Consider the following 26,597-nt stretch of genomic DNA (forward strand, 5'->3'; position numbering starts at 1 on the left):
CATAATACTTTCCCTGCTCTAAATTCATGAGAAGGCTATTTGGTGCAGTGCAGTGCAAAGGGATTTGGGATGTGAGACTTCCAAAGAGGGGATTTTTTTATAATTCATTTTTTCCTCCTGCAGTATTTATTGCAGGATGTTCAGAGACTGCTGAGCCTCTTACAGTTTCCATCTCCTGATCATTGAGCTCAGAGTGTGTGTGTGTGTGTGTGTGTGTGTATGTGTGTGTGTTTGCATCAGGGCTGAGAGGAGACTTGTTGCAGGACCTCCTCCTCCTCCTCTGCTGATCAGCCATTGTGGACGACGGAAAGGGGGCAAGGACTTCGTCACATGCCCGCTGGCTGGGGTCTCAGTCCTCTGCATGAAGGAATTATTTATTGCATTAACATTATTGTAGGGGACAATAGTCTCGAACTCAAAAAAAAAAAAAACCTCACTTTGATCGGTCGGGAATGGATTAAGATCATTTCAATTCATGGAAAATTATTAATGGACTTGGACTCGCTCAGGCTCCGAGCTGTTTTGTGAACTTTGGACCAGTTTTGCAGAGCGGGGCTTCTTCTAAACAGCGCGCCGGCTCCGAAAATGGGGAGCTGAGGTTCGGAGAGGGACAAAGAGGAACATACGGCACTTTTCTGGTTGTGTAGCCGAGGCAGAGGCAGCGGCCCTGGGCTTTTTTTTCCGCCTCATCTCCGCAGCTGCTCGGCAGAGATGGCATCCCGGCAGAGGCGCTCCTGTCCGGGAGCCCGCACGCACTCCGCCGTCCTGATCTCTGTCCTGTCCGCGTCCTTCATCCTGCTCCTGTGCGCATCCGCCGCCGCCGCCGCCGGGGAGGAGGAGGACGGCTTCAGCGCTGAGGTTCGTCTGCAGCTCACACCGCAAACTTTACCCTGCATGCCTTCACGGTGTCTGACCCGCAGCCTGCAGCGAGGCGCTCACCCTGTCCTTTATTTATGACATTTCTAATATTATAGTTCTTTCTCATCAGTGACTCAATAACAAACAAACCGGCCTGAACCCAGCAGGTGGGCAGGGATGTGTGTGTGTGTGCTTTGACCCTGTGACCCCTTTTTTTTTTTTTTTCCAAATGGTGCATCACAGCTGAACATGTTGCACACACATGGCCATCTATCTATCTATCTATCTATCTATCTATCTATCTATCTATCTATCTATCTATCTATCTATCCATCCGTGTGCTGCAGCTGATGGTTTTTCATTGTCCATTAACCTTTTTCCCCTCGATTAATGGGTTAAGTATTTTGTCTGTAAAGTGAAAAAAGAAAAACCCAAGGCCTCATGGGAAGTTAACAGATGACTTCACATTGCTTCCTGAGAGCAGCTGCCCCCCCCCCCCCCCCCCCCCCAAAAAAAAAAAAAAAAACAACTGAAGTTCATAACTGTGTGAGCAGAGAGAAGTCAGCAGGTCTCAGCATCTTAATGAAGCTGGAATCAGCAACTGGAAAATGATGAGTTAATTGTCAAAATCATAATCGCCGTCTGCTTATTGACTATTTTTTAGTATCTATCTATCTATCTATCTATCTATCTATCTATCTATCTGCACTGTTAACTGAGGCAAAGACGAGGCAAAACTTGATGATGGCCTGACAGACACATCGGTCCAGACTTGCCTTTCTGTGCACAGATTATCTCAAAGGATTTTCTTTGTGTGTGTGTGTGTGTGTGTGTGTGTGTGTGTGTGTGTGTGTTGCTCTTGGCTTGTGTACAGACATGTGCTAAAGTATGAGCCCTGTGATCCTGCAGTGTGAAGGGGCCCTTGATGCCCCTGACGAGGCTTCATAATGAGCAGATCTGAGCTCAGTGACGTGGCTCCACACACACACACACACACACACACATGCATGCACTCACACACACACACACACACACACACACACACACACACACAGCAGCACCTGAGGTACACACATGCAGAGTAGCAGCAGAGCTGACAGGCGGTGTGTTTACTGTCAGGAAATGAAGAAAATTATTTTCTGTCTTCTGTCTTTCTCCCTTTTCATTTCATCTCCTCTCAGTTCCACCTGTGTTTACTTCCCTCAGCCCCTCATTTCTCCTCTCCTCTTCTCTCATTGTTTCCTTCCCTTGTTCCCTTTCCTTGTTTCCTCCCTTCTCCTCTCCCCTCCTCCACTTGTTTTCTCACCTCTCCTTTCCTTGTTTCCTCTCCCTTTTTCCTCTCCTTGTATTCTCCTCTCTTCTCCTCTCCTCTGCTCTCTTCTACTCTCCTTGTTTCCTCTCCTTGTTTCCTTTCCTCTCCTCTCCTTGTCTTCTCTCCTGGTTTCCCTGCCTCTGCTCTCCTCATCTCCTCTCCTTGTTTCCTCTCTTCTCCTCTCCTTTCCCCTCCTGTTTCCTCTCCTTGTTTCCTCTCCTCTCCTCCTCAGTGTTTGTTAATTGAAGCCTCCTGCTCTCTGTCTCTACCTTCTTTTTTTTTTTCTTTTTCCTCCTCATTTTCCGTTTAACACTTTATTTTTCACTCACAGATGTTTCTCGCAGCTTTCAGTCGGTGGCTCATTCCAGGAATGCCTGAATCCCTCCGGCGCTAACAGCTGTGTGTGACACACACACACACACACACACACACACACACATTTATTGGTGCTGAACAATTCATTTCACTTAAAATTTTGATGATGAATAGTTTTAGTCATTTATCCAGTAAAAATACCAAACATTTTCTGATTCTGGCTTCACTAAAGTCATTGAGTTTCTTCCCTTTCTCTGTTCATATCTTATTACTTAATTAATACTTTTTTTTTTTTTTTTTTTTTTTTGCTGCTGGTCAGACTCAGGAAGCTGTTTACAGACATCATTTTGGACTCAGATCCCTTTACATAGCATTTTGTCATTTTTTTTGCCGCCTTCATTGGAAAAAAAGAATAAATAGATGAATCAGCAATGAAATTAATAGTCAGCTTCAGCCCTTTAATATTCCTATAGGGGCTGAAAGGATTCCTGCGGTGCCTAAGATTTAGCTCCTTATAGTTAGCACTGTTTCAGATTACATCACTTTAAATCTGCTATAATACTTCTACAGGGACTGAAATTTTGCTGCGACGCTAAGGATCCCTTTAAATTTTATTTCAGAATAACTTGTGGTTGTCATTAGGATCCGTTTCGCCAAAGTTTAAAGAGGCTCAGTTGTTAAGTCACTGGCTCAGAACAATACACTGCACTTCCACTCATCATTATATAATTATATACTATGTTATAACTCATACTTTTAAACCCAGTCTCAGTCACAGCAGATAAATCCCCCAAGCTTTAGACTAAACATCTTGCTCTTTTACAGGTTTGTTATTTAAATAATTTGGTGCTTCCCCTGAGCTTTTGTCATTATTTTTCACATTTTGCAGACTAAATAGTGATTTGAAAACAAATAAAGCATGCATTGCTCAGTGATTCTCTGTGTGCCCCCCTCCTCCCCCCAGGCCTGGCTCCGTCAGTTCGGGTACCTGTCCCAGGCCAGCCGGCAGATGTCCACCATGCAGTCGGCTCAGATCCTGACCCGAGCCATCAGCGACATGCAGCGCTTCTACGGCCTGGAGGTCACCGGCGAGATGGACGCCGCCACCGTCAGGTACACGCCCCTCCGTGCTCGGCCACGCTCGCTTTAACTTTCTCTCTTTCCTCCAAGACGCGATGCGACGTCACACAGGCGTGTGTGAAAAGGTCAGGATGTTTCTGCTGCTCCACCGCCGAGCCTGAGAAGTCAACTGGGAAGTCTTCAGTCTGTGACGGCGTGTCAGGGCCATTGTAGGGACAAAAAAATTACAGAGCCAAGTGAGAAAACAAAGAGAAAATTCTGAGATTATAAAGTCACAAATTTGCGAGAAAAAAACTTAAAAATTATGAGAAAAAAATCAAAAATTAGTGTGTTGTTGCAGAAATCAGCAGCTTCTCTTCCCCTTGGGTTTAGGAGGCAAAAGGATGAGGAGGAGGTGGGTCCACCCCAAAAAAAAAAAAAAAAAAAAAATGACAGCACCTTGTTATGACGGCGTATTAGGGCCATTATAGGGAGTGAAAAAATTACAGAGCCGGGAAATGGGGGGTAATTTTCCGAGAATTCCCAAGTTTAAAGTTGTAAATTCACAAGAAAAGAACTTGGATATTCTCTGAGATTAAAGAGATAAAAAAAAACAGAAAATCCTGAGATTATAAAGTCACAAATTTGCGAGAAAAACACTCAGAAATTCCCTGAGATTAAAGTCAGAAATTTATGAGAAAAAACTCACAAATTCATGAGAAAAAAAAAAAACTAGAAATTCTGAGATTAAAGTTGGAATTTATGAGAAAAAAACATTCAACAATTAGTCACAACGGTCTCTTCAAAGTCCAGATCCTGATGACAAGATTGTGATTCTGGGCTCAAATCACCAGGATTTCCTCGTTACTGAAGAGACTAAAGAGTTTTCTTTCTTGTAAATTTGTGACCTTATTATTTCAGATTTTTCAAGTTTTTTTCCCATAAATTTGTGAGTTTTTTTTCTCGTAAACTTACCACTTTAATCTCAGAGAATATTCAAGTTTTTTTTTCCCTATAGAATATCACCCCCCTCCCGAGGCTCTGTATGGTTTTCCCACGGCGGCCCGTCGTAAATCAGCGGCCGGGCGCGGCTCGTCTCGTTTTGCAGCGTGAGCGTCTTGAAGCCCAGCAGACTGTTTCACTCCTGATCGACGCCCAAAGTTTTACTGTCAGTTTAATGATTCAGCTTCATTTTGCATTTTGTCGCTACCTGGTGAAAACCCGTTCACTCCAGATTGAGTGGTTTTAGCTCTCTGTCTGCGTCTCTTTATGAAACCAGTTGGGTAAAGTGAAAAATATGCAGCTTAAACTTATTGTCTTCTGAAAAGTTCATATTTCAGAGGTACAGTTTTCCCCCAGCATCAGCAGCACATGACATTAACCTTCTGCAGTAAGGAGGCTTCGTCACATCCACACATATTGTACTGAGTTTTATTATGACATGCAGTGAATATAGCACTTTTTACAGGAACATTACATAAAGGAACAACAACGGCAGCTCTGTCTGCACCAGAAATTTGATTCTAGATCTAATTCACAACAAATATTGAGACATATTCAGGAATATTAAGAAACATGTAGTTGCTCCACAGACCGCAGGGAGCCTCTCTAACCTCTGTACACGGTGGATGAACGACTGGCTGAGGATTCAGTGGCTGAAAGGTCATGGCAAAGCCTTTTGTTTTCATATTTGAACCTCAGAAGCAGAGCTGAGACGGATCTGATCTGATTGGCTGCTCGCTCTGACGTCACACCTCGTGTTTGTTGCAGATGCCTCTGATTGGCTGGCTTTAGTGCGGCTCCTCCAGGCGCTGCAGCTGTTTGACGAATCGGGTTTGCATCATTATTTTTGCTCTGACGTATGAGCGTATTTTCCAGGATGTCCCAATTCCAAAAATCGACCCAGTGTGCTGGAATTTCAGCTCCTGTAGGAAAATTCCCAGAATGCACTGTTAAAAACAAACAGGCGTCTTTGCTCATGATGCTCCATCACACCTCTGGTTCACATCTGCCAACCGCCTGTGGACCGAGCTTCGTCCGCTCGGCGTTTCTCCTCGTTAGATTTCCTTTTTTCTGCGTCCATGATTTTCGTTGCTTCCTGTTGGATGTCATACATGCTATCGATCTGGCACCGTGCTGCGCTGTGATTGGCTGGGAGCAACTCCTAAAAAAGACCCTCAACACTGATATTTTTCTGACTATTCTCTTTTATGTTCATAGCAGACACTTTTTTTTTTTGTTCCAAATCCCGTTGGGAGGTTCAGCTGGAGGTTTCTCGTGCCGCCCCTGCAGTCAAACTGAGACAATTTAAGAAAAATATGATTGGAAAACATGCCGCTACACGCCACGCGCTACACGCCACGCGCTACACGCCACCGGCTGTCAGCTTCTCAGTGGATCTTTGCTCCAGGTGGATTCCAACATGTTGAAGTTCATCATCGTTTTTGTGGATTTCAAACCAGAAAAGCTGAAGCCCCTCAGTTAAGACAGATTTCAGCCTCCTGTTTCGACTGCCTGCAGAAAAATTTGTGTCAAGAATTTCTGCTTGAATTCACAGCCACCGCGGCGTTCAGACTTTCATTAGATGCTCATTATCAGCTATTTTAAACAGACAAAATTCTGCAGCGAGTGAAACAGGATTTTAAAATGTAAGTTATAACATCTAAATATGATTATGAATGAAACTGCAGTGTAATGTTCTGAGCCTGACTGACTGTTTTTTAAATTTGATTTTAGTTGATTTTATTTGGTTTTGTAAGCACACAACTTTATTTCAGTTAGTCTTCGTCTAGTTTTTAATGTTATTTCAGTCGACTAAAATGTTTTTTCAAGCCTAGCTTCGGCTTTTAGTTTCAGTTCGCTATTATTGTGTGTGTGTGTGTGTGTGTGTGTGTGTACCAGGTATTACTAATGTTGTGGGGATGTAAATCTGTTTACACAGTCATGTTGCATGTCCCCTTTGAAAAAATCATTAAGGGTGAAGACCTGATTTAAAGGTAAGCTAGCTTTAGGGTTAAGTTAAGGTTAAGGTTAAGTTAAGGTTAAATTAAGGTTAGGGTTAAATTAAGGTTAAGGTTAAGTTAAGGTTAGGGTTAAATTAAGGTTAAGGTTAAGTTAAGGTTAAGGTTAAATTAAGGTTAGGGTTAAATTAAGGTTAAGGTTAAGTTAAGGTTAAGGTTAAGTTAAGGTTAAATTAAGGTTAGGGTTAAATTAAGGTTAAGGTTAAGTTTAGGTTAAGGTTAAATTAAGGTTAGGGTTAAGTTAAGGTTAAGGTTAAGTTAAGGTTAAGGTTAGGCAGGTACTGGTTAGGGTTAGGAGAAATCTCCAGGAAATGAATGTAAATCAATGTCAGGTCATCTGAAGTGATGGAAAGATGACTCTGTGTGTGTGTGTGTGTGTGTGTGTGTGTGTGTGTGTGTTTGCGTGTGTGTGTGTGTGTGTGTGTGTGTTTGCGTGTGTGTGTGTGTGTGTGTGTGTGTGTGGCTGCACAGGGCCATGCGTCGGCCTCGCTGTGGCCTCCCTGACAAAAAACCAGAGGAGCCGGGCGACGGAGCCAGAAAGAGGCGCTACGCCCTCACGGGACAGCAGTGGGACAAGGACCACATCACCTACAGGTGTGCAGCATGGCGACGGTGATGATGATGATGATGATTATGGCGATGGTGATGATGGTGATGATGGTGATGATTAGAAGCTGTGTCCTCTCTCAAACGCCCTCTGTCCTGTGCCTCAGCATCATGACGCAGCTCGTGCCGTCCTCCCTGGGCGAGGAGCGGACGCGGGACGCCATCCGCCGGGCCTTCGGCGCCTGGAGCCGCGTCACGCCGCTCACCTTCCAGGAGCTCCCGGCCGAGAACGGCAACAGCAGCCGGACGCCGCTCGCCGACATCCTGCTGCTGTTCGCCTCGGGTTTCCACGGCGACATGTCGCTGTTCGACGGCGAGGGCGGCTCCCTGGCCCACGCCTACTACCCCGGGCCGGGGATGGGCGGGGACACGCACTTTGACGCGGACGAGCCGTGGACGCTGGACAACCGGGACCAGGCAGGTCAGTCGCTCGTTCAGCCTGACCTGTCACTCATCAATCACCTGTCAGAGCTCAGCCAATCACACGTCACCTGCTTCCTCCCATCAGCCACACCTGTGTTAGCCAGCCTATCAAATTCAGTCATATTCACATTTATTAGATAATCATAATAACAAAAGAACTGTTTACATTCTATATAGCAGTATACACCAGCGCTACATTTTTTTCTAATTGATACATTTTACTGTTTCAATTCTTCGTTACACTTCAAAAAGTCAAAATCTTACCAAGATTATTTGTCTTATTTCAAGTAAAAATGTCTTATTTCTAGTCAAAATATCTCATTACACTTAAAATAAGACATGATCACCTCAGAAATAACTTTTTAGACAATTTTCACTTGTTTCAAGTGAAAATCTACTTGAAACAAGTGAAAATTAGCTTGAAACAAGAAACAAATTTTGCCAATGGAACAAGCAAATTTTTACTTGTTCACTTGTGTCACAAGTAAAAAAAAGATTTTGACTTTTTGATTTTGACTTTTTGCAGTGTACTGTGACATCCTTTTTATTATTTACATTAATCTGCTCCTTTTCATGTGCTGTGACCATACAACAGTTCTGTATTTTTGTTTATTGAACTGTTTTATCATTATTAATGCTGTGATCCGCCTGCGATCAGCTGAGGAAAAAAAGAGCCATTTGTAAATCTGTAATCTCAATTCACAAATCTGTGACGTATAAATTGTGCTCTTTCATTCATAATCCGTGCCGCTGAATTACCAACACATGCATGTGGATTTGTAAATGTGCCCGTAAATTATGAATCGGTGCCTTTGGGTTTGCAGTGCGTGTGTGTGTGTTTCTGCAGGGAACAGGGAAGCTTCAAAGGCTGCTGATCCGAGGGCAGAGATTACTAATCTGTGGGCACGGTTTGGTAATTAGAGGGCACAGATTATGAATGTGAGAGAAATCTGCACGTGGTTCTTTCTTGGCCAGCCGACCGCAGGCTTTCTCTGTATTTGCAGCTTCTCTCTGCGCGTGTTTAGCCACGGGGGAAAGAGTTTTTATCTCATTTTTATCCCAACAACACAGAACCACATGAAGGCAGAGTTAAAATGCAAACTTTGAACAAGCACTTTGATTTTCCGACAAGCGGACTCGCTGCGACACTCGGGCAAAGACAAGTGTGCTCTTCAGTTTTTAGTATATTTAAGAATCTCTTATTTCTAAGCATTTCATTTTTGCTTTAACACAGGCTAGTTAGTTGGCTGCCTCACTGAAAACAGATTAACGAACAGTGCACTCGTTATAAACAGGGATGAATATTGTTTCTGTACATTAAAGCTCAGCCTCGTTCCAAATCCCTGTCAAACCTGTGGTTAGCACGAATAACTTTAGACAAAGACATAATGAAACTATATTTTTTGCAGCGTGTGAGTAAGTTTGATCTCTCTCTCTTTATCTGTGCCAGGTATCGATCTGTTCCTGGTGGCTGTCCACGAGCTCGGCCACGCCCTGGGCCTGGAGCATTCAGAAAACCCCGCCGCCATCATGGCTCCCTTCTACCAGTGGATCCACACACACAACTTCACGCTGCACGAGGACGACGTGCAGGGGATTCAGTACATCTACGGTGAGGAGCACACACACACACACACACACACACACACACACACACACACACACACACACACTGTTTCAGTACCAGCAGGGTGTAAATCTCGCTTAACTCTCTTTTTTTTGCACACCGATACACTGCAAAAACTCAAAATCTTACCAAGAATATTTGTCCTGTTTCAAGTCAAAATGTCTTATTTCTAGTCAAACTATCTCATTACACTTAAAATAAGACATGATCACCGAAGAAATAACTTGTTTTTAGACAATTTTCACTTGTTCAAGTGAATTTTCACTTTTTCCACTGGCAAATTCTGCCAATGAAACAAGAAAATTGTCTAAAAACAAGTGATTTCTGAGGTGATCATGTCTTATTTTCAGTGTAATGAGATATTTTGACTTGAAATCAGACAAATATTCTTGGTAAGATTTTGAGTTTTTGCAGTGTGTGATGTTTGCCAGTATCACAAAGTTTGCAAAGACATGATTTCGATTTGATTCAGTTCAGCCTTTAACACAACACCAACAACAGCAATTAGTCTATTATTAATGCACATAATAATAATAAAAACAAACAAACAAACAAGCAAACAAAAAAGAAGCTTCTTAAACAAGCACAGGCTGGTGCGCTTTCAGCAGAGAGAAACTTGGGATCCGATGGAAAATTACGGATAATTTATTTGGGATTTGAACCGACATAAAGCTTGACATCAGTTACAGTAATAATAATAATAATAATAATAATGACGATGAAGAAGAAGGGCTCTGGTGTCAGGTTGGTGCTCGTGTCGGCCGATAGCCGCCGTCCACGCATTGGAATCGGATCAGAACTGGGAAAAAGTAGGTCGACGCATCCCAAAAAAAAAAAAAAAAAAAAAAATCCCAAACCCGCCCCCTCGCTCCGACAGCCCCACCGGCCGCTTTGCAGAATCCGAGCGGCAGAAGTTTCCTCTGTTTGGAGGAGCTTCTCCCTTCCTGAGGTCAGAGGTCAGCGAGCCGAGCTGCAGCTTTCTGACGATTCGGCTTCGAAATCACCACGAGGTCAAAGAGCAGACTGTCGGCTGTCATTTGAACGTGTCGCACACACACACACACACACACACATGCACACACATAGGGCGTGATGCAACACACTATTCCAACGGACTTTGTGCAAAACACGCATGCCGGCACGATGTTGTCATCCTTTCCCTCGATGAATAGATTGTATTGTTAGCTGACAGAGATGACATCGTGCTTGTGTCACCCTGCGTGTGTGTATGTGTGTGTGTTTCTAATCCAGTGTGTGTCCTGTCAGAGATGGATTTCAGTCCCAAAGCCTTCATTTCTCACAGCCGCTGTTTTGTTTGGGCTCCTCTTTGACAAAAACAAAGAGTTGTTTTTTCTTATCGCACACCGATCGGCACAGGCGCTTTGTCTTCCTCCTCCGGCGGGGAAACTGTGTCTGAGTGTGTTTGACAGGCTCCAATTAAAGCTCTTAGTCTAAACTTCAACATCACACTGTCACTTGGCATCACATTGAGTGTGTGTGTGTGTGTGTGTGTTTCTGTTCTTCTATCTCCATGACCTTGAAAAGAAAATATTTGCGGTTTTTCCAGGAATTCTCGTTCTTTTTTTTTCTTCATCACATATTTTTCTAATAAAGGTTCATGTTTTTTTTTTTTTTTTTTTTTTTGTCTCTGCTGTTTTTTTTTTTTATGCTGCACAAAAAGCAGACGTGTGTTTTTGACCAGAGCTGCTCCTCCCGAGCCCAAACGAGATGTGAGAGGCTCTGCTGTAAATATTCAGACGTAAATGTTTGGGGCTGAAATATGCAGTAGCTCCTCTCATTGACCCGATCCTGCAGACGGTGTTTGTTCACAGGGGAAACACACACACACACACACACACACACACACAAAGAAAGGATCAAACGAGTGGAAACAGCATAAACCCAGTGAGAAGTAAACATCCCGGCGGCTCCGTGGGGTTTCTTTTTCTTTTTTCTTTTTCTTTTTTTTTTGTTTATGCCGCTTGGACTCATGGCAGCGCCGCCGCTTTCTGTTTCCCAGACGTCGCTTTTACACATCACCTGGGAAAAAAAAAATGGAAAGAAATGGAGCCTCGAGTTCCATTTTCCTCCGAGGAATATTTGAAGTTAAATATTGCTGATAGCGAATCTGTCCATGTGATTTATGGGCTGCACACAGCCAACGCTCAGGGTCCAATATTTATACATTTATATATAGAGCCCCTATTTTTGGTCCGGTGTCACTTTGTACTGTATGTCTGACCACTTTGAACCTGTCAGCTGTCCGTCCACATTACATAACCAGGCCTCTGTGTGTGTGTGTGTGTGTGTGTGTGTGTGTGTGTGTGTGTGTGTGTGTGTGTCTATCTCTACGTGTGTTTTAGCTCTCATAGCAACCAGCAGGGCAGATTTTTCCCAAGCAGCCGGGCCTGTTAGCTAACAGCTGCTGCTCAGGACGGAAAATTACATTTCCTTTGTGTGAGGGAGAGATACTGAGAGAGAGAGAGAGAGAGAGAGAGAGAGAGAGGGAGGATACAGAGAGGGGAAGTGAAGCCAATTAAAAAAGTCAGGAAGGAGAAATAGAGCAAGAGAGCTGAAATATGTGTAATGGCCACGCAGGCAGGCGGCCGGACTTTGTTTCAGCTCTGATGCAAATTGTTCTCGCGTTTCAGATTCAGCGCAACAGGATGAAAGCAAATCGTCTTTTAGAGCTCATCGTTTCTAACCCGACGCGGGGCGACGAGCCCTCCGGCCCCCACGAGCACACAGGCCGTTTGTTCCTCCCCTCTGTTCTGACACACAGGAGGGGGGGTTTTCTGCTGTAGCGCCCCCTACCGGCGGCACCACGAGCCGTGCTGCGCTGTCATCAAAACGGTCACAGTTTGGTGAAGTTTAAGCATCAAAAACACTTAATCTTAGGGTTAGGTTGAGCTTAAGGTTGGTGGACCTTTGTTGTCATGGTTACACTAATAAACACAAACCCGAAAGCAAACACCGCTAGTTTACATCTCGGGGTTGATAATCCATATTCAATACCATACTTATGTGCAATAACCTGTGCAATAATCCATATTCAATACCATACTTATGTGCAATAACCTATAGTGCAATAACTCCTGTCCATGTTTGCACTTGTACATATATTTTTTCTTTCTTTTTATTCTCTATATATTTATATTTATATTCCTTTCTTTATTTTTCTTGACTATTTGCTCTTTTTACTTCACACTTTGAGTGGGAGTTGTTATTGTAACGAAAAGTAATTTCCCCCTGGGGATCAATAAAGTATTCTGATTCTGATTCTGATTCTGAAGGTCCTGTGTCAATATCATAACCATTTCTGATTCTGATTCTGATTCTGAAATTGAAAATGGTTGCAAACTGTGCTTTCTAACATGTTTTACGCAACATTTATGATAACACGTTTTGTATAAACCCACATTGTTCTATTGCTAATGTTGCATTCAGGGGAACTTGGACCTTGTAGTTTCCCAAAGTGTCATAATGTGCCGTCCACAGGGTCAGTTCAGCAAGAAGAGGAAACTCTGAGTTTTCCTCCACGGGGAACACCAAAAAAAAGAGAATCCTTTTTTTCCTGATTTGACACCATGAACGATGTGTTGTCACAGGTTGGGAATTTGCAGAACTCTGACGTCTGAGTTCAAGTGAATGCAGCGTTAACCGACTTGCAGCAGGCCAGACGGTGTAAATGTGCACAAGGCAGTGTATTAAAATAAGTCTTAAATCAAAATTGTCAGAATGTGCCACCTGGAGCCGTGTCTCAGGTGGACAGCGGAAGACGTTTTCGACGGCGCTGTGAATTTCATGTTTTTCAAAAAGGCACCAAACGTCTCGTGTAACCTCAAACCTCTGTGATGCTAAAGCTGCACTTTCTCTCCTTCCTCAGGTCCGCCTCTCCTCACCGAAGCCCCGCCCACCTCCGCTCCTCAGCCCGTCCCGGACGACGAGCCCGACGATGAACCCCCCACCTCCCCCTCGCCGCCTGAAACCGAGCCCACGCTCCCGTCCTCCACCGAGCCCCCCCCCGAGCCTCCGAGCCCCACCGACGCCGACCCGGACCCCCCGGCGCCGCCCGAGCCCAGCCCCGACTCCACGCTTCCCCCGTCCACACTCCCCCCAAGCCCCGCCCCCACCTCCGCCCAACCGGAACCCGCCACCCCGTCGGTGAGAGAGGACGCCCCCCTGCCGCCGCCGCCGCCTCCCCCCCGCCCTCCCAAGAAGCCGGACCACCAGGCGCCCGACATCTGCGACGGGGACTTCGACACGGTGACCATGCTGAGGGGCGAGATGTTCGTGTTCAAGGTCAGAGCCGGCGAGCGGTACAGCTGGGGAATTAAAGGGCCAGTTCACCCAAACACAAACTGGCTCTTTTCCCACTTAGTGCAGTCAGTCCCTCCAGGCAGTTTCTGTGTGATTCGGCGAGGTTTCCAGTCTTTTTTTTTTTTTTTTTTTTAAGCTACAGCAGTGTGCATGATACCTTTCTTTCTACATTTTGTCTATTTTTGTTTCTACACACCTGCAGAAAGAGGACTCGTGTGCAGAGGTTGTTTTTTTCCATTTTGTACTGATTTGAAACGGAGAAAATCAAGTGATTCTTAGCGTTTCTGAGTCGACAATCACCAAATGTTTGTTGTTTGTACATGACAAATGCCAGAAATGATTGGTCAGTTATCACAGTCATACATGATTAGTTTTTTTTGTGAATTGACTAATTGTTTCAACTCTATTTGGAACTATTTACTGCTGAAAAAAACACCTGCAAGATCAATCTATCTGCCCAGGACGAGGCAAACAGACTCCCAGGCACTCCTCACCTGTTTTGGGTGCTTGTTTTGGGTGAACTGCCCCTTTAAAAGTTGGCTTGGGAATGGAGGGCTGTAAACTTTAGTTTTCCACGCGTTGCGGATCAAGCGGCGCTCACTCAGCATGACTTCACGTTTACAGCCCCTGACCTGAGCGGGTCATGACAGCGAAGCCGGGAAACTGGAGGAGGACCGTGAATTAGACGCGCTGCGGTGCAGGAGGCGAGCGGCAAAGTAAACAGCCCTCTTTGTTTTGTTTTTGGCGTGCAGGGGCGCTGGTTCTGGCGGGTGCGGAGGAACCGGGTCCTGGACAACTATCCCATGCCCATATCCGTCTTCTGGATCGGCCTGCCCAGCGACATCGACGCGGCCTACGAACGCCACGACGGCAAATTTGTCTTCTTCAAAGGTACGAGCGAGTCAAAGCCTCCTCTTACAGAACGGCAGCACCTCGGGTAACAACCCAGAGGCGGTCCACTTCCACTGTTTGTCCCCCTGCTAGTTTTCCTTTAAACAAACCTGCAGGGGAAGCGGGGCCACGCTGGCGTTCGCTCTCCGTAAACACAAAAACGAGGAGAGAAACTCAGATCTGTGCTCTGATTTGAACTGGTCAGACTGAAAGGGAACAGTGCGAACTCAGCGTTTTTTTTTTTTTTTTTTTTTCCATCCCAGCGTGATTTAAGAGGAGATGGTAATAATTCAACACAGCTATAACTCTCCATATCTGGCACGCTCACATCAACACACTCAGTTAAATATTTAAAACATTAGAATTAGCCATTAAAAAGAATCCTCTGGCCAAATATGCTCACTGCTTAAACTCTCCAGAACATGACTGTGGGTCGGGGGGGCGGGCGTTGGCTTTTTCATTTTCATCTGAAAAATCCTTTTCATTCTGGTGTATACAAAGAAAAACATGTATTCTCATACAAATACCCAGTTATGCAAATGCCTGTGGATTGCATGCATGTGTGTTTCAGAGTCTGTGTGTGTGTGCGTGCGTGTGTGTGTGTGTGTGTGTGTCAGTGTTAGTATGAAGTGCATGTCTTTGCAGGCATGCACGTCTTTATCTGCATACTTGCTGCATATCTGAGTTTTGGGAGTGTTTGGAGCAGGACCCGGGGGCTTTGGCAGCTGCAGCCAACCTGCTGAGCTCAGACAGAGAGAGTGAGAGAGTGCAAGAGAGGCACACACACACACACACACACACACACACACAGAGTGAGATTGCATCAGCCTCTCCTGCACTGCTCTGCTCCAGATTGACTGCCTGCTTTGCTTTCACTTTTAGGATGAAACCATGAAGACGAGCGAGGCCTTTTCTCAGGGTTTCACGTGTTTTTCCATCACATGAACTGGCATTTATTTCCAATGCAGTTGATTTCTGTTGTCATTTTTCCTGCATTTCCTGCAAACGGGGTGATTTTGTTCAACACAGTTTGCGTGAACTCTGCGAGGTGGCTGGACAGTCCTGCAGAAAACTTTGTAGATGAACCAGTAACAAAGAATCACAGTTCAGCACTGAGTCGTAAACAGTCTCTCAACCACACTGTGCCCAGTAAGATTTATTTTCATTGTCGAGAACTGATTATTTTATTAATTAATAATTTAGTGTCAAAGTGTCAGAAGGTTTGATGGGAAGTGATCAGAGGCCAAGGCAGAGTCTTCAGACTGTTTCCTTACAGTCTGACCAGCGACCAGAAACCCTGAAGCTGTGATGTTAGAAAGATATGAGCAAAGAGAGACAGTCTGAGCGTCTTTTCAAAACTTTGATCCGATGAGTCGACATTTCAGCATGAGTGAACAGAGGAGGAGAAACGTGTGTGTGCTGTGCAGGCTGGGCTGTGTGGCAGTGTGTGTCAGTGTGTGTCAGTGTGTTACAGTGTGTTACAGTGTGTTGCAGTGTGTTGCAGTGTGTTGCAGTGTGTTTCAGTGTGTTACAGTGTGTTACAGTGTGTTTCAGTGTGTTACAGTTTGTTCCAGTGTGTTGCAGCAGTGTGTTTCAGTGTGTGACAGTGTGTTGCAGTGTGTTGCAGCAGTGTGTTGCAGTGTGTTGCAGTGTGTTGCAGCAGTGTGTTGCAGTGTGTTACAGTGTGTTTCAGTGTGTTACAGTTTGTTACAGTGTGTTGCAGCAGTGTGTTTCAGTGTGTGACAGTGTGTTGCAGTGTGTTGCAGCAGTGTGTTGCAGTGTGTGTGCTGTGCAGGCTGGGCAGTGTGGCAGTGTGTTACAGTGTGTTTCAGTGTGTTGCAGCAGTGTGTTTCAGTGTGTTGCAGCAGTGTGTTTCAGTGTGTTGCAGCAGTGTGTTGCAGTGTGTTGCAGCAGTGTGTTACAGTGTGTTGCAGTGTGTTGCAGTGTGTTGTAGCAGTGTGTTGCAGTGTGTTGCAGTGTGTTGCAGTGTGTTGCAGTGTGTTGCAGTGTGTTGCAGCAGTGTGTTGCAGTGTGTTGCAGTGTGTTGCAGTGTGTTGCAGTGTGTTGCAGTGTGTTTCAGTGTGTTACAGTGTGTTACAGTGTGTTGCAGTGTGTTACAGTTTGTTCCAGTGTGTTGCAGCAGTGTGTTTCAGTGTGTGACAGTGTGTTGCAGTGTGTTGCAGCAGTGTGTTGCAGTGTGTTGCAGTGTGTTGCAGCAGTGTGTTGCAGTGTGTTACAGTGTGTTTCAGTGTGTTACAGTTTGTTACAGTGTGTTGCAGCAGTGTGTTTCAGTGTGTGACAGTGTGTTGCAGTGTGTTGCAGCAGTGTGTTGCAGTGTGTGTGCTGTGCAGGCTGGGCAGTGTGGCAGTGTGTTACAGTGTGTTTCAGTGTGTTGCAGCAGTGTGTTTCAGTGTGTTGCAGCAGTGTGTTGCAGTGTGTTGCAGCAGTGTGTTGCAGTGTGTTGCAGCAGTGTGTTACAGTGTGTTGCAGTGTGTTGCAGTGTGTTGTAGCAGTGTGTTGCAGTGTGTTGCAGTGTGTTGCAGTGTGTTGCAGTGTGTTGCAGCAGTGTGTTGCAGTGTGTTGCAGCAGTGTGTTGCAGTTTGTTGCAGCAGTGTGTTGCAGTGTGTTGCAGCAGTGTGTTGTAGCAGTGTGTAGCAGTGTGTTGCAGTGTGTAGCAGTGTGTTGCAGTGTGTTGCAGCAGTGTGTTGCAGTGTGTTGCAGCGTGTTGCAGCAGTGTGTTGCAGTGTGTTGCAGCAGTGTGTTGCAGTGTGTTGCAGCGTGTTGCAGCAGTGTGTTGCAGTGTGTTGCAGTGTGTTGCAGTGTGTTGCAGTGTGTTGCAGCAGTGTGTTGCAGTGTGTTGCAGTGTGTTGCAGCAGTGTGTTGCAGTGTGTTGCAGTGTGTTGCAGTGTGTTGCAGTGTGTTTCAGTGTGTTACAGTGTGTTACAGTGTGTTTCAGTGTGTTACAGTTTGTTCCAGTGTGTTGCAGCAGTGTGTTTCAGTGTGTGACAGTGTGTTGCAGCAGTGTGTTGCAGCAGTGTGTTGCAGTGTGTGTGCTGTGCAGGCTGGGCAGTGTGGCAGTGTGTTACAGTGTGTTTCAGTGTGTTGCAGCAGTGTGTTTCAGTGTGTTGCAGCAGTGTGTTTCAGTGTGTTGCAGCAGTGTGTTGCAGTGTGTTGCAGCAGTGTGTTACAGTGTGTTGCAGTGTGTTGCAGTGTGTTGTAGCAGTGTGTTGCAGTGTGTTGCAGTGTGTTGCAGTGTGTTGCAGTGTGTTGCAGTGTGTTGCAGCAGTGTGTTGCAGTGTGTTGCAGTGTGTTGCAGTGTGTTGCAGTGTGTTTCAGTGTGTTACAGTGTGTTACAGTGTGTTGCAGTGTGTTACAGTGTGTTGCAGTGTGTTGCAGCAGTGTGTTGCAGTGTGTGTGCTGTGCAGGCTGGGCAGTGTGGCAGTGTGTTACAGTGTGTTTCAGTGTGTTGCAGCAGTGTGTTTCAGTGTGTTGCAGCAGTGTGTTGCAGTGTGTTGCAGCAGTGTGTTGCAGTGTGTTGCAGCAGTGTGTTACAGTGTGTTGCAGTGTGTTGCAGTGTGTTGTAGCAGTGTGTTGCAGTGTGTTGCAGTGTGTTGCAGTGTGTTGCAGTGTGTTGCAGCAGTGTGTTGCAGTGTGTTGCAGCAGTGTGTTGCAGTTTGTTGCAGCAGTGTGTTGCAGTGTGTTGCAGCAGTGTGTTGTAGCAGTGTGTAGCAGTGTGTTGCAGTGTGTAGCAGTGTGTTGCAGTGTGTTGCAGCAGTGTGTTGCAGTGTGTTGCAGCGTGTTGCAGCAGTGTGTTGCAGTGTGTTGCAGCAGTGTGTTGCAGTGTGTTGCAGCGTGTTGCAGCAGTGTGTTGCAGTGTGTTGCAGTGTGTTGCAGTGTGTTGCAGTGTGTTGCAGCAGTGTGTTGCAGTGTGTTGCAGTGTGTTGCAGTGTGTTGCAGTGTGTTTCAGTGTGTTACAGTGTGTTACAGTGTGTTTCAGTGTGTTACAGTTTGTTCCAGTGTGTTGCAGCAGTGTGTTTCAGTGTGTGACAGTGTGTTGCAGCAGTGTGTTGCAGCAGTGTGTTGCAGTGTGTGTGCTGTGCAGGCTGGGCAGTGTGGCAGTGTGTTACAGTGTGTTTCAGTGTGTTGCAGCAGTGTGTTTCAGTGTGTTGCAGCAGTGTGTTGCAGTGTGTTGCAGCAGTGTGTTGCAGTGTGTTGCAGCAGTGTGTTACAGTGTGTTGCAGTGTGTTGCAGTGTGTTGCAGTGTGTTACAGTGTGTTTCAGTGTGTTACAGTTTGTTACAGTGTGTTGCAGCAGTGTGTTTCAGTGTGTGACAGTGTGTTGCAGTGTGTTGCAGCAGTGTGTTGCAGTGTGTGTGCTGTGCAGGCTGGGCAGTGTGGCAGTGTGTTACAGTGTGTTTCAGTGTGTTGCAGCAGTGTGTTTCAGTGTGTTGCAGCAGTGTGTTGCAGTGTGTTGCAGCAGTGTGTTGCAGTGTGTTGCAGCAGTGTGTTACAGTGTGTTGCAGTGTGTTGCAGTGTGTTGTAGCAGTGTGTTGCAGTGTGTTGCAGTGTGTTGCAGTATGTTGCAGTGTGTTGCAGTGTGTTGCAGCAGTGTGTTGCAGTGTGTTGCAGTGTGTTGCAGCAGTGTGTTGCAGTGTGTTGCATCGTGTTGCAGTTTGTCACAGTGTGTTTCAGTGTGTTACAGTTTGTTCCAGTGTGTTGCAGCAGTGTGTTTCAGTGTGTGACAGTGTGTTGCAGTGTGTTGCAGCAGTGTGTTGCAGTGTGTGTGCTGTGCAGGCTGGGCAGTGTGGCAGTGTGTTACAGTGTGTTTCAGTGTGTTGCAGCAGTGTGTTGCAGTGTGTTGCAGCAGTGTGTTGCAGTGTGTTGCAGTGTGTTGCAGTGTGTTGTAGCAGTGTGTTGCAGTGTGTTGCAGTGTGTTGCAGTGTGTTGCAGTGTGTTGCAGCAGTGTGTTGCAGTGTGTTGCAGCGTGTTGCAGCAGTGTGTTGCAGTGTGTTGCAGCAGTGTGTTGCAGTGTGTTGCAGCGTGTTGCAGCAGTGTGTTGCAGTGTGTTGCAGCAGTGTGTTGCAGCAGTGTGTTGCAGTGTGTTGCAGTGTGTTGCAGCAGTGTGTTGCAGTGTGTTGCAGTGTGTTGCAGCAGTGTGTTGCAGTTTGTCACAGTGTGTTTCAGTGTGTTACAGTTTGTTCCAGTGTGTTGCAGCAGTGTGTTTCAGTGTGTGACAGTGTGTTGCAGTGTGTTGCAGCAGTGTGTTACAGTGTGTTGCAGTGTGTTGCAGTGTGTGTGCTGTGCAGGCTGGGCAGTGTGGCAGTGTGTTACAGTGTTTTGCAGTGTGTTGCAGCAGTGTGTTGCAGCAGTGTGTTGCAGTGTGTTGCAGTGTGTTGCAGCAGTGTGTTGCAGTGTGTTGCAGCAGTGTGTTGCAGCAGTGTGTTGCAGCAGTGTTGCAGCAGTGTGTTGCAGCAGTGTGTTGCAGCAGTGTGTTGCAGCAGTGTGTTGCAGCAGTGTGTTGCAGTGTGTTGCAGTGTGTTGCAGCAGTGTGTTGCAGTGTGTTGCAGCAGTGTGTTGCAGTGTGTTGCAGGGTGTTGCAGCAGTGTGTTGCAGCGTGTTGCAGTGTGTTGCAGCAGTGTGTTGCAGTGTGTTGCAGTGTGTGACAGTGTGTTTCAGTGTATTGCAGTGTGTGTTATAGTGTGTTGCAGTGTGTTGCAGCAGTGTGTTGCAGTGTGTTGCAGTGTGTGACCGTGTGTTTCAGTGTATTGCAGTGTGTGTTGCAGCGTGTTGCAGTGTGTTGCAGTGTGTTGCAGTGTGTTACAGTGTGTTGCAGCAGTGTGTTGCAGTGTGTTGCAGTGTGTTACAGTGTGTTGCAGCAGTGTGTTGCAGTGTGTTACAGTGTGTTGCAGTGTGTGTCAGTGTGTTGCAGTGTGTTGCAGTGTGTTGCAGTGTGTTGCAGTGTGTTTGCAGTGTGTGTCAGTGTGTGTCAGTGTGTGTCAGTGTGTTGCAGCAGTGTGTGTCAGTGTGTGTCAGTGTGTTACAGTGTGTTACAGTGTGTTGCAGTGTGTTGCAGCAGTGTTTCAGCAGTGTGTCAGTGTGTGTCAGTGTGTTGCAGCAGTGTGTGTCAGTGTGTTGCAGTGTGTGTCAGTGTGTTACAGTGTGTTACAGTGTGTTGCAGTGTGTGTGTCAGTGTGTGTCAGTGTGTGTGTCAGTGTCCTGGCAGCGGGGGTGGAAAGTGTGTGAATGTCAGCGCGGCTCCAGAGGTGTTTGGGAGACTCTGGCTTCCTTGGGACAAACTCTTGGAAAGTCAGAGTTCCTCCCTCGGCGTCGCTCTGCTCCTTTCCTCTGGAGCGACTGAACCCCAGGACACACACCTCATGACCTCGCCACATACCCTCTACTGTATCCCTCTACTCCTTTCTCTCTTTTTCCATCCCTTCTCCCACTCTCTCTCCCTCTCCTTATCGATGCTTCACCTCTCAATCGAGGCCAGTGTGTTGTGTGTGTCATCCCCAGTTATGGGACTCCAGACAGAGATCACCCCTGCTCTCCTCTCACTCCTCCCTCGTTCCTCTCCTCCGTCCAGATGACAGGTACTGGGTGTTCAGAGAGGCCGACGTGCTGCCCGGTTACCCTCAGCCGCTCCACGAGTACGGCCAGGGCGTTCCTCCGGCCGGGATCGACACGGCGGTGTGGTGGGAGCCCAACGGATACACATACTTCTTCCAAGGAGACAGGTATATTACACACACACACACACACACACACACACACACGCCAACAAGATTGACACCATGGACACTGTGTGTACTTGAATATGATTGGCTGGATGGTGTCCGTTAAAATATATGTACAGTGGTCCCTCGTTTATCACGGGAGTTACGTTCTAAAAATAAGCCGCAATAGGCGAAATCCGCGAAGTCGTCAGCTTTATTTTTTACAATTATTCTAGATGTTTTAAGGCTGTAAAACCCCTCACTACACACTTTATACACTTTTCTCAGACAGGCATTAACATTTTCTCACTTTTCTCTCTTGTTTAAACTCTCAAAGTTCAAACCTTCGTAGAAAAATAAGTCCAGTATTATAGAATGAACGCATTCTGTACTGTACAGGAGACACGGCACGGAGGAGACTGATTGACAATGGTCTACAGTCCCTTAGCCAATCAGGACGCAGAACACAATGCGCGGGCTCTCCCTTAGCCAATCAGGATGCAGAACACAATGCGCTGTGTAAAAAAAAAAAAAAAAAAAAAAAAAAAAAAGCATGCAAAATTGCACAAAAAAAAAAAATCCGCAAAACTGCGAAGCCGCGAAAGGTGAACCGCGTTATAGCGAGGGACAACTGTATCGGGACAACTCTAACATACCACATTTCTGTATCAACACAAAAACACATTCAACTCATATAAAACTTGTAGGTAACCATAACAACAGCAAACTCAGAGCTACACGAACTAGCTGCCTTTTTTTTTTTTTTTTTAAATCACCTGATTGCCTCACAGCTTTAATACGGTGACCTAAATCCTGGTTTGCACGGGGTTGTCCCGGTGTCAAACTGGGCGTCCTGAGTCCTGACAGGTATCAGTAAAACACTAAAATGTCCCGGTTTTTCATTCTAATTTTTCACACCTGCAATTCAAACCAAATATACACATACACTACTCACAAAAAGTTAGGGATATTTGGCTTTTGGGTGAAATTTATGGAAAATGTAAAAAGTTCACGCTACAGTGATATTATATCATGAAAGTAGGGCATTTAAGTAGAAGCATGCACTGGTGATTTCCTCATCTCAAACAATTTCTTGAACCAAAAGCCAACAACAGTGGTGGATATACCACAACAAAAAATGTCAGTGTCAATAACTTGTCATGTGCCCTTGAGCATCAATTACAGCTTGACAGCGACGTCTCATGCTGTTCACAAGTCGACTTATTGTCTGCTGAGGCATGGCATCCCACTCTTCTTGAAGGGCCGCCCTCAGGACATTGAGGTTCTGGGGTACAGAGCTCCGAGCCTCTACACGGCGACTCAGCTGATCCCATAGGTTTTCTATGGGATTCAGGTCTGGAGAAAGTGCAGGCCACTCCATCTGAGGTACCCCAGTCTCCAGCAGCCGTTCCCTAATGATACGACTTCGATGAGCTGGAGCATCAAACACCTGATGTGAATTTTGCCGTTAAACTCCTTGTTAGAGAACAGCAACTGGACATGTGCATTCAAAAGTTTACAGAAGGTCACATTAAGTTCACCTGGAAAGGTTAGAATGCATTTTAGGTTCATCCTGAAATTTCACCCGAAAGCCGAACATCCCTAACTTTTTGTGAGTAGTCTATATACCCACAAAACACACCCTCAGAAGCCGCAGATGTCACATTAAACACAGATTAGCTGGCCGGGAATATGGCAGAGTTGGGCATTTAGCCGGCAACCTGTGCTTGTGCACGCTGACAAACACCTTGTGGTTTGTTTTAGAGGTATCTGATGATCAGATGATGACAATCTTATGTTACACAAATGCAAACGCTGTGCAGCTGCGAGGGAGGGAGGGATCTGCGGCTCTAAATAAACCTGAACTTGCACTTCTCAGGGTTAGCGTTAGGGTTATTTGCATAGTGTAATTCATGGAAACCTGCATTAATTCACATTTTTGAAATGCATTTAAGATATGTGAAACATTTTATATGAAAGCTCAGCTTGTGTTGATGTTTATCGCCGCACCCCGCGTGCTGTCTGTGTGCAGGTACTGGCGGTACAGCGAGGAGACTCGAACCACCGACCCCGACTTCCCCAAGCCGATCAGCAGATGGGGACGAATCCCAGCCTCGCCCAAAGGAGCCTTCCTCAGCGATGACGCCGGTAAATTATGGCTTTTTACGTCAGCCGGTGGCAAACGCTCGGAGAAAGAGTCGCAAAATGGCTTCCGTCCATGAGGACCGCGAGAGTCGACTCTTGAGTGTTGAAAGTGGGAGAAACGAGAGAGGAGAGGCTGGAGGTTAGCGGGGCAGTGAGGCTGAAATGGGGCCGGCGAGACGACAGAGAGGGAATGTGAGTCTGGTTAGGCTGGAGCAAGTAGAGCAGAGAGAGATGGAAGGGCACGGGGCGAACGAGGGAGAGGGAGAGAGAGAGAGAGAGGGAGAGAGAGAGAGAGGGAGCGGCGGGCAGAAAGGATGGGAGGAATGAGACTCTGGTTTGGGGCTTGGCCCATCCTTCCTCTGGAAATTAGATTTGCGGCCGAGCGGTCCTAATGCACGCGGCAGCAGCCAGATCTCATCTCCACCCAAACTGAACTGAACGCCTCTCCTCTGCTTTCCCTCGCAGCCAAACACTCACACCCATCGCTCCCCTCCGAGAAGGAGGACTGGGAGCTATTTTGCATCTTGTCACCAACCCACAGCGTTTATTTCTCTCTGCATCACAATTTGATATGAATAAAAGAAAATACGATGAGGTCACGTTTGTAGATTTTTCTCTGCTGCCGTCATCTATTTTACTTGGAAGCAAATGTGAGTTTGGCCACTAAACACTCAGAAAGATGCCCAAAAAGCGAGGACACGTGTTTTTTTTAGTCGAATTAAGTTCAGCTTCCCAGAAAAACGGCCTCTGACGTAAAACTACTTTTTTATCAGCCAACCAGTGACGGCAAGCAGATCAGGCTGCTGCATGTCGACGCCTCCGGCTGCCAGATCATCTCGTGAAAACGTCTTCACTCAAAAGGAAGGTTCATCCAAGTACCAAAAAAATATGAATTTTCCCAATTACCCTCGGTGCAGTCTGTCCATCCAGACAGGCTCTGTGTGATTTGGCGAGGTTTCCAGCTTTCCTGCTCTCTCCTGTCACTCCAGTACAGTGGAGCTGGGTTAGGGATTCATTTGTGGAGTTCACCCAGTCAAAAATGAACATAAAAAGCCCAGCAGCAGCAGCTCTTTCTTTCCTGAATTAAAGGCGGATAGATACAGCTTCCTGATCTTCTTCAGAAGGAAATAGTTCCCCATGAAACTCCTCGTCTGGTATCTCTGTCACTGTTTTTGGAAAGAGCTTTTGCTGTACTTTTTCGGCAGCTGAAGCTCCAGAGATAATAATAATAATAATAATACCCATCCAGTCCCATTGTACTGGGGTGCCGAGGAAACCTGGAAACCTCAGGAAAACGATCTGAACGGATATTTTTTTGTCTGTCTTGGACGCGGCGCCCCTTTTCATCTCGTCCTGAAACCCGCCAAGCCACCTGTTTGGCCCTCGCTGTGGAAAAGCCGCGAACGCCGAGCACCTTTTATTTATTCAGGACAAACGTCAGCGCGAGTGAGTTCAGATTCTGCAAATGAGCGAGTGTGTATAAGCTGCAGGATCTGTGAAACGTGTTAAATGCACGGGCTTGGTTTCAAACATGACCTCAGCCGCCGCCCCCCCTTCTGTGTTTCCTGCAGCTGTGTGAACGACCAAAACCCCAAAAGGCAAATAAAATATAAAATCATACTCGACAACAAGTTAACAATGTGTTTTCTGCCTCTCTCATGCAGCGTACACCTACTTCTACAAAGGCAGCAACTACTGGAGGTTTGACAACCGCAGGACGACGGCGGACAAAGGCTACCCGCGCTCCATCCTGAAGGACTTCATGGGCTGCGTGGGCGTCCCGGACCCCGAGCCGGACGCCGACCCCGACGCCGACCCCGACAGGAAGACGCCCTCGAGAGACAAACCGGTCGTCCCGTCAGACAGAGGCCGAGACGAGCACCGAGAGCCGGGCGGAGGCGGGGCGGACGCCGAGAAAGAAGAGCGGGACTACAACCCGGACGGCACCGGCCAGGAGGAGGACGGCGGCGAGAAGGAGGTGAACGTGGTGGTGACGGTGGCCGACAACGAGTCCAAGGTCATGACCCTGATCATGGTGACCGTGCCGCTGGTGCTCATCCTGTGCATCCTCGTCCTCATCTACGCCATCCTCAGGACGCTGCAGAAGAAGGAGACGCCGCGGGTCTTGGTGCACTGCAAACGCTCGCTGCAGGACTGGGTGTGACGCGCGGAGGCTCCGAGCGGCGGGGGGGGGGGAGAGGGGGCGCGCTCCTGGGCCAATCGCCGTCCTCCGGGGATCGTTTTTGTCCGGCACAGCGGGCTGGCATCGACGTTTTAAAAAATGAATGTCGTGGTGGAAGTGAGCATCGATGAAACGCGCGAGACTCAGAAAGCCATCGCAGGTTCATCGCAGCAAAGGCCCCGTTTTTTTTTTTACCAAACAAGATAAAAACAGCCCTGCTCATTTCCATCACGACATTATAAAAACGCTGTAAGCCACTCTGTGTGTGTGTGTTTGTGTGTGTGTGTGTGTGTGTGTGTGTGCTGCTAACGCCGGATTCAGACAGACAGCGGCTTCGCTCGGTGACGTGCAGCACGACAAACCACATAACTTAGATGCACAGTTCAGGCTTGCTGGGGCCCACAATCCTCTTCCAGATATTTCATGACTTGGACCAATAGATTTCCAATGGATTTGTTCCATAGGGTTTAAAAAAAAAAAATTAAGAATATAAAGTCTGTGGCAAACAAACGGTCATGATGCTTCTTCATCTCCACAAATAAAGTTGAAAAACTCTTGCACCTGCACCTTCATGTAGACGCAGCCACACAGCAGAGCACGTTAAAGGCATTACGGTCTGTAAACACAAATCCTCCCTGGCTAAGCTAACCGCTGGCAGCTTGCATTTCCTAGGATGGCGACGGAATGAAACGCCGGCCCAAAAATGTAAAGCATTCCGCCTTTGCCATCCTAAGGAAAAAACAAACTTCGTCCACTTGGCTTTTCGCCTCATTTTATTGCCCTGTTTCCACGTCTGGGATTTTCGCAGCTTCTTATTGGATGCGGTGCTATCGATCACTGTGATTGGCTGAGAGCTGCACACCTGCTGGCCAGAGGCCAACGCCCAGAAGAGTCCCGAGTTCAGCAAATCCATGCAGAGGACAGCGTCTCTGCAGATACACACACTCACACACACACACACACACACACACTAGTGGCTCACAAGTCATGATGGACAGGGATTAATTTTCTGAGTCTATACATTATTTTTTTTTTTTTTAGGAAAATCCTTCTCATTCTGCCTTTATCGTGACTTATTGACAGAGATGGACGGAGTACTCGACCCCAGTACTTGAGTAAGAGTA

General features: G+C 46.6%; 1 protein-coding gene across 1 annotated transcript; it reads left to right on the forward strand.

Moving 5' to 3' along the window:
* The first annotated feature begins 178 nt into the window (after nt 1-178).
* On the forward strand, nt 179-26,327 carry LOC115360229 (matrix metalloproteinase-15-like). The gene is made up of 10 exons (XM_030052972.1): nt 179-858; nt 3,450-3,598; nt 7,036-7,158; nt 7,278-7,591; nt 9,044-9,205; nt 13,107-13,522; nt 14,293-14,431; nt 21,017-21,167; nt 23,179-23,294; nt 24,956-26,327. The coding sequence occupies exons 1-10, from the start codon at nt 712-714 to the stop codon at nt 25,453-25,455; spliced, it is 2,217 nt and encodes a 738-aa protein (XP_029908832.1). The 5' UTR covers nt 179-711; the 3' UTR covers nt 25,456-26,327.
* The last annotated feature ends 270 nt before the right edge of the window (nt 26,328-26,597 follow it).

This window comes from Myripristis murdjan, chromosome 6 (assembly GCF_902150065.1).
Source record: "Myripristis murdjan chromosome 6, fMyrMur1.1, whole genome shotgun sequence".
Taxonomy (NCBI): Eukaryota; Metazoa; Chordata; class Actinopteri; order Holocentriformes; family Holocentridae; genus Myripristis; species Myripristis murdjan.

What these genes read in the sequence shown, in the direction of transcription:
- LOC115360229 (XM_030052972.1), top strand. Translation starts at nt 712, where the DNA reads ATGGCATCCCGGCAGAGGCGCTCCTGTCCGGGAGCCCGCACGCACTCC. An exon ending in AGGACGGCTTCAGCGCTGAG is followed by an intron (nt 859 to 3,449) that starts GTTCGTCTGCAG and finishes TCCTCCCCCCAG; the next exon opens with GCCTGGCTCCGTCAGTTCGG. An exon ending in GGACAACCGGGACCAGGCAG is followed by an intron (nt 7,592 to 9,043) that starts GTCAGTCGCTCG and finishes TATCTGTGCCAG; the next exon opens with GTATCGATCTGTTCCTGGTG.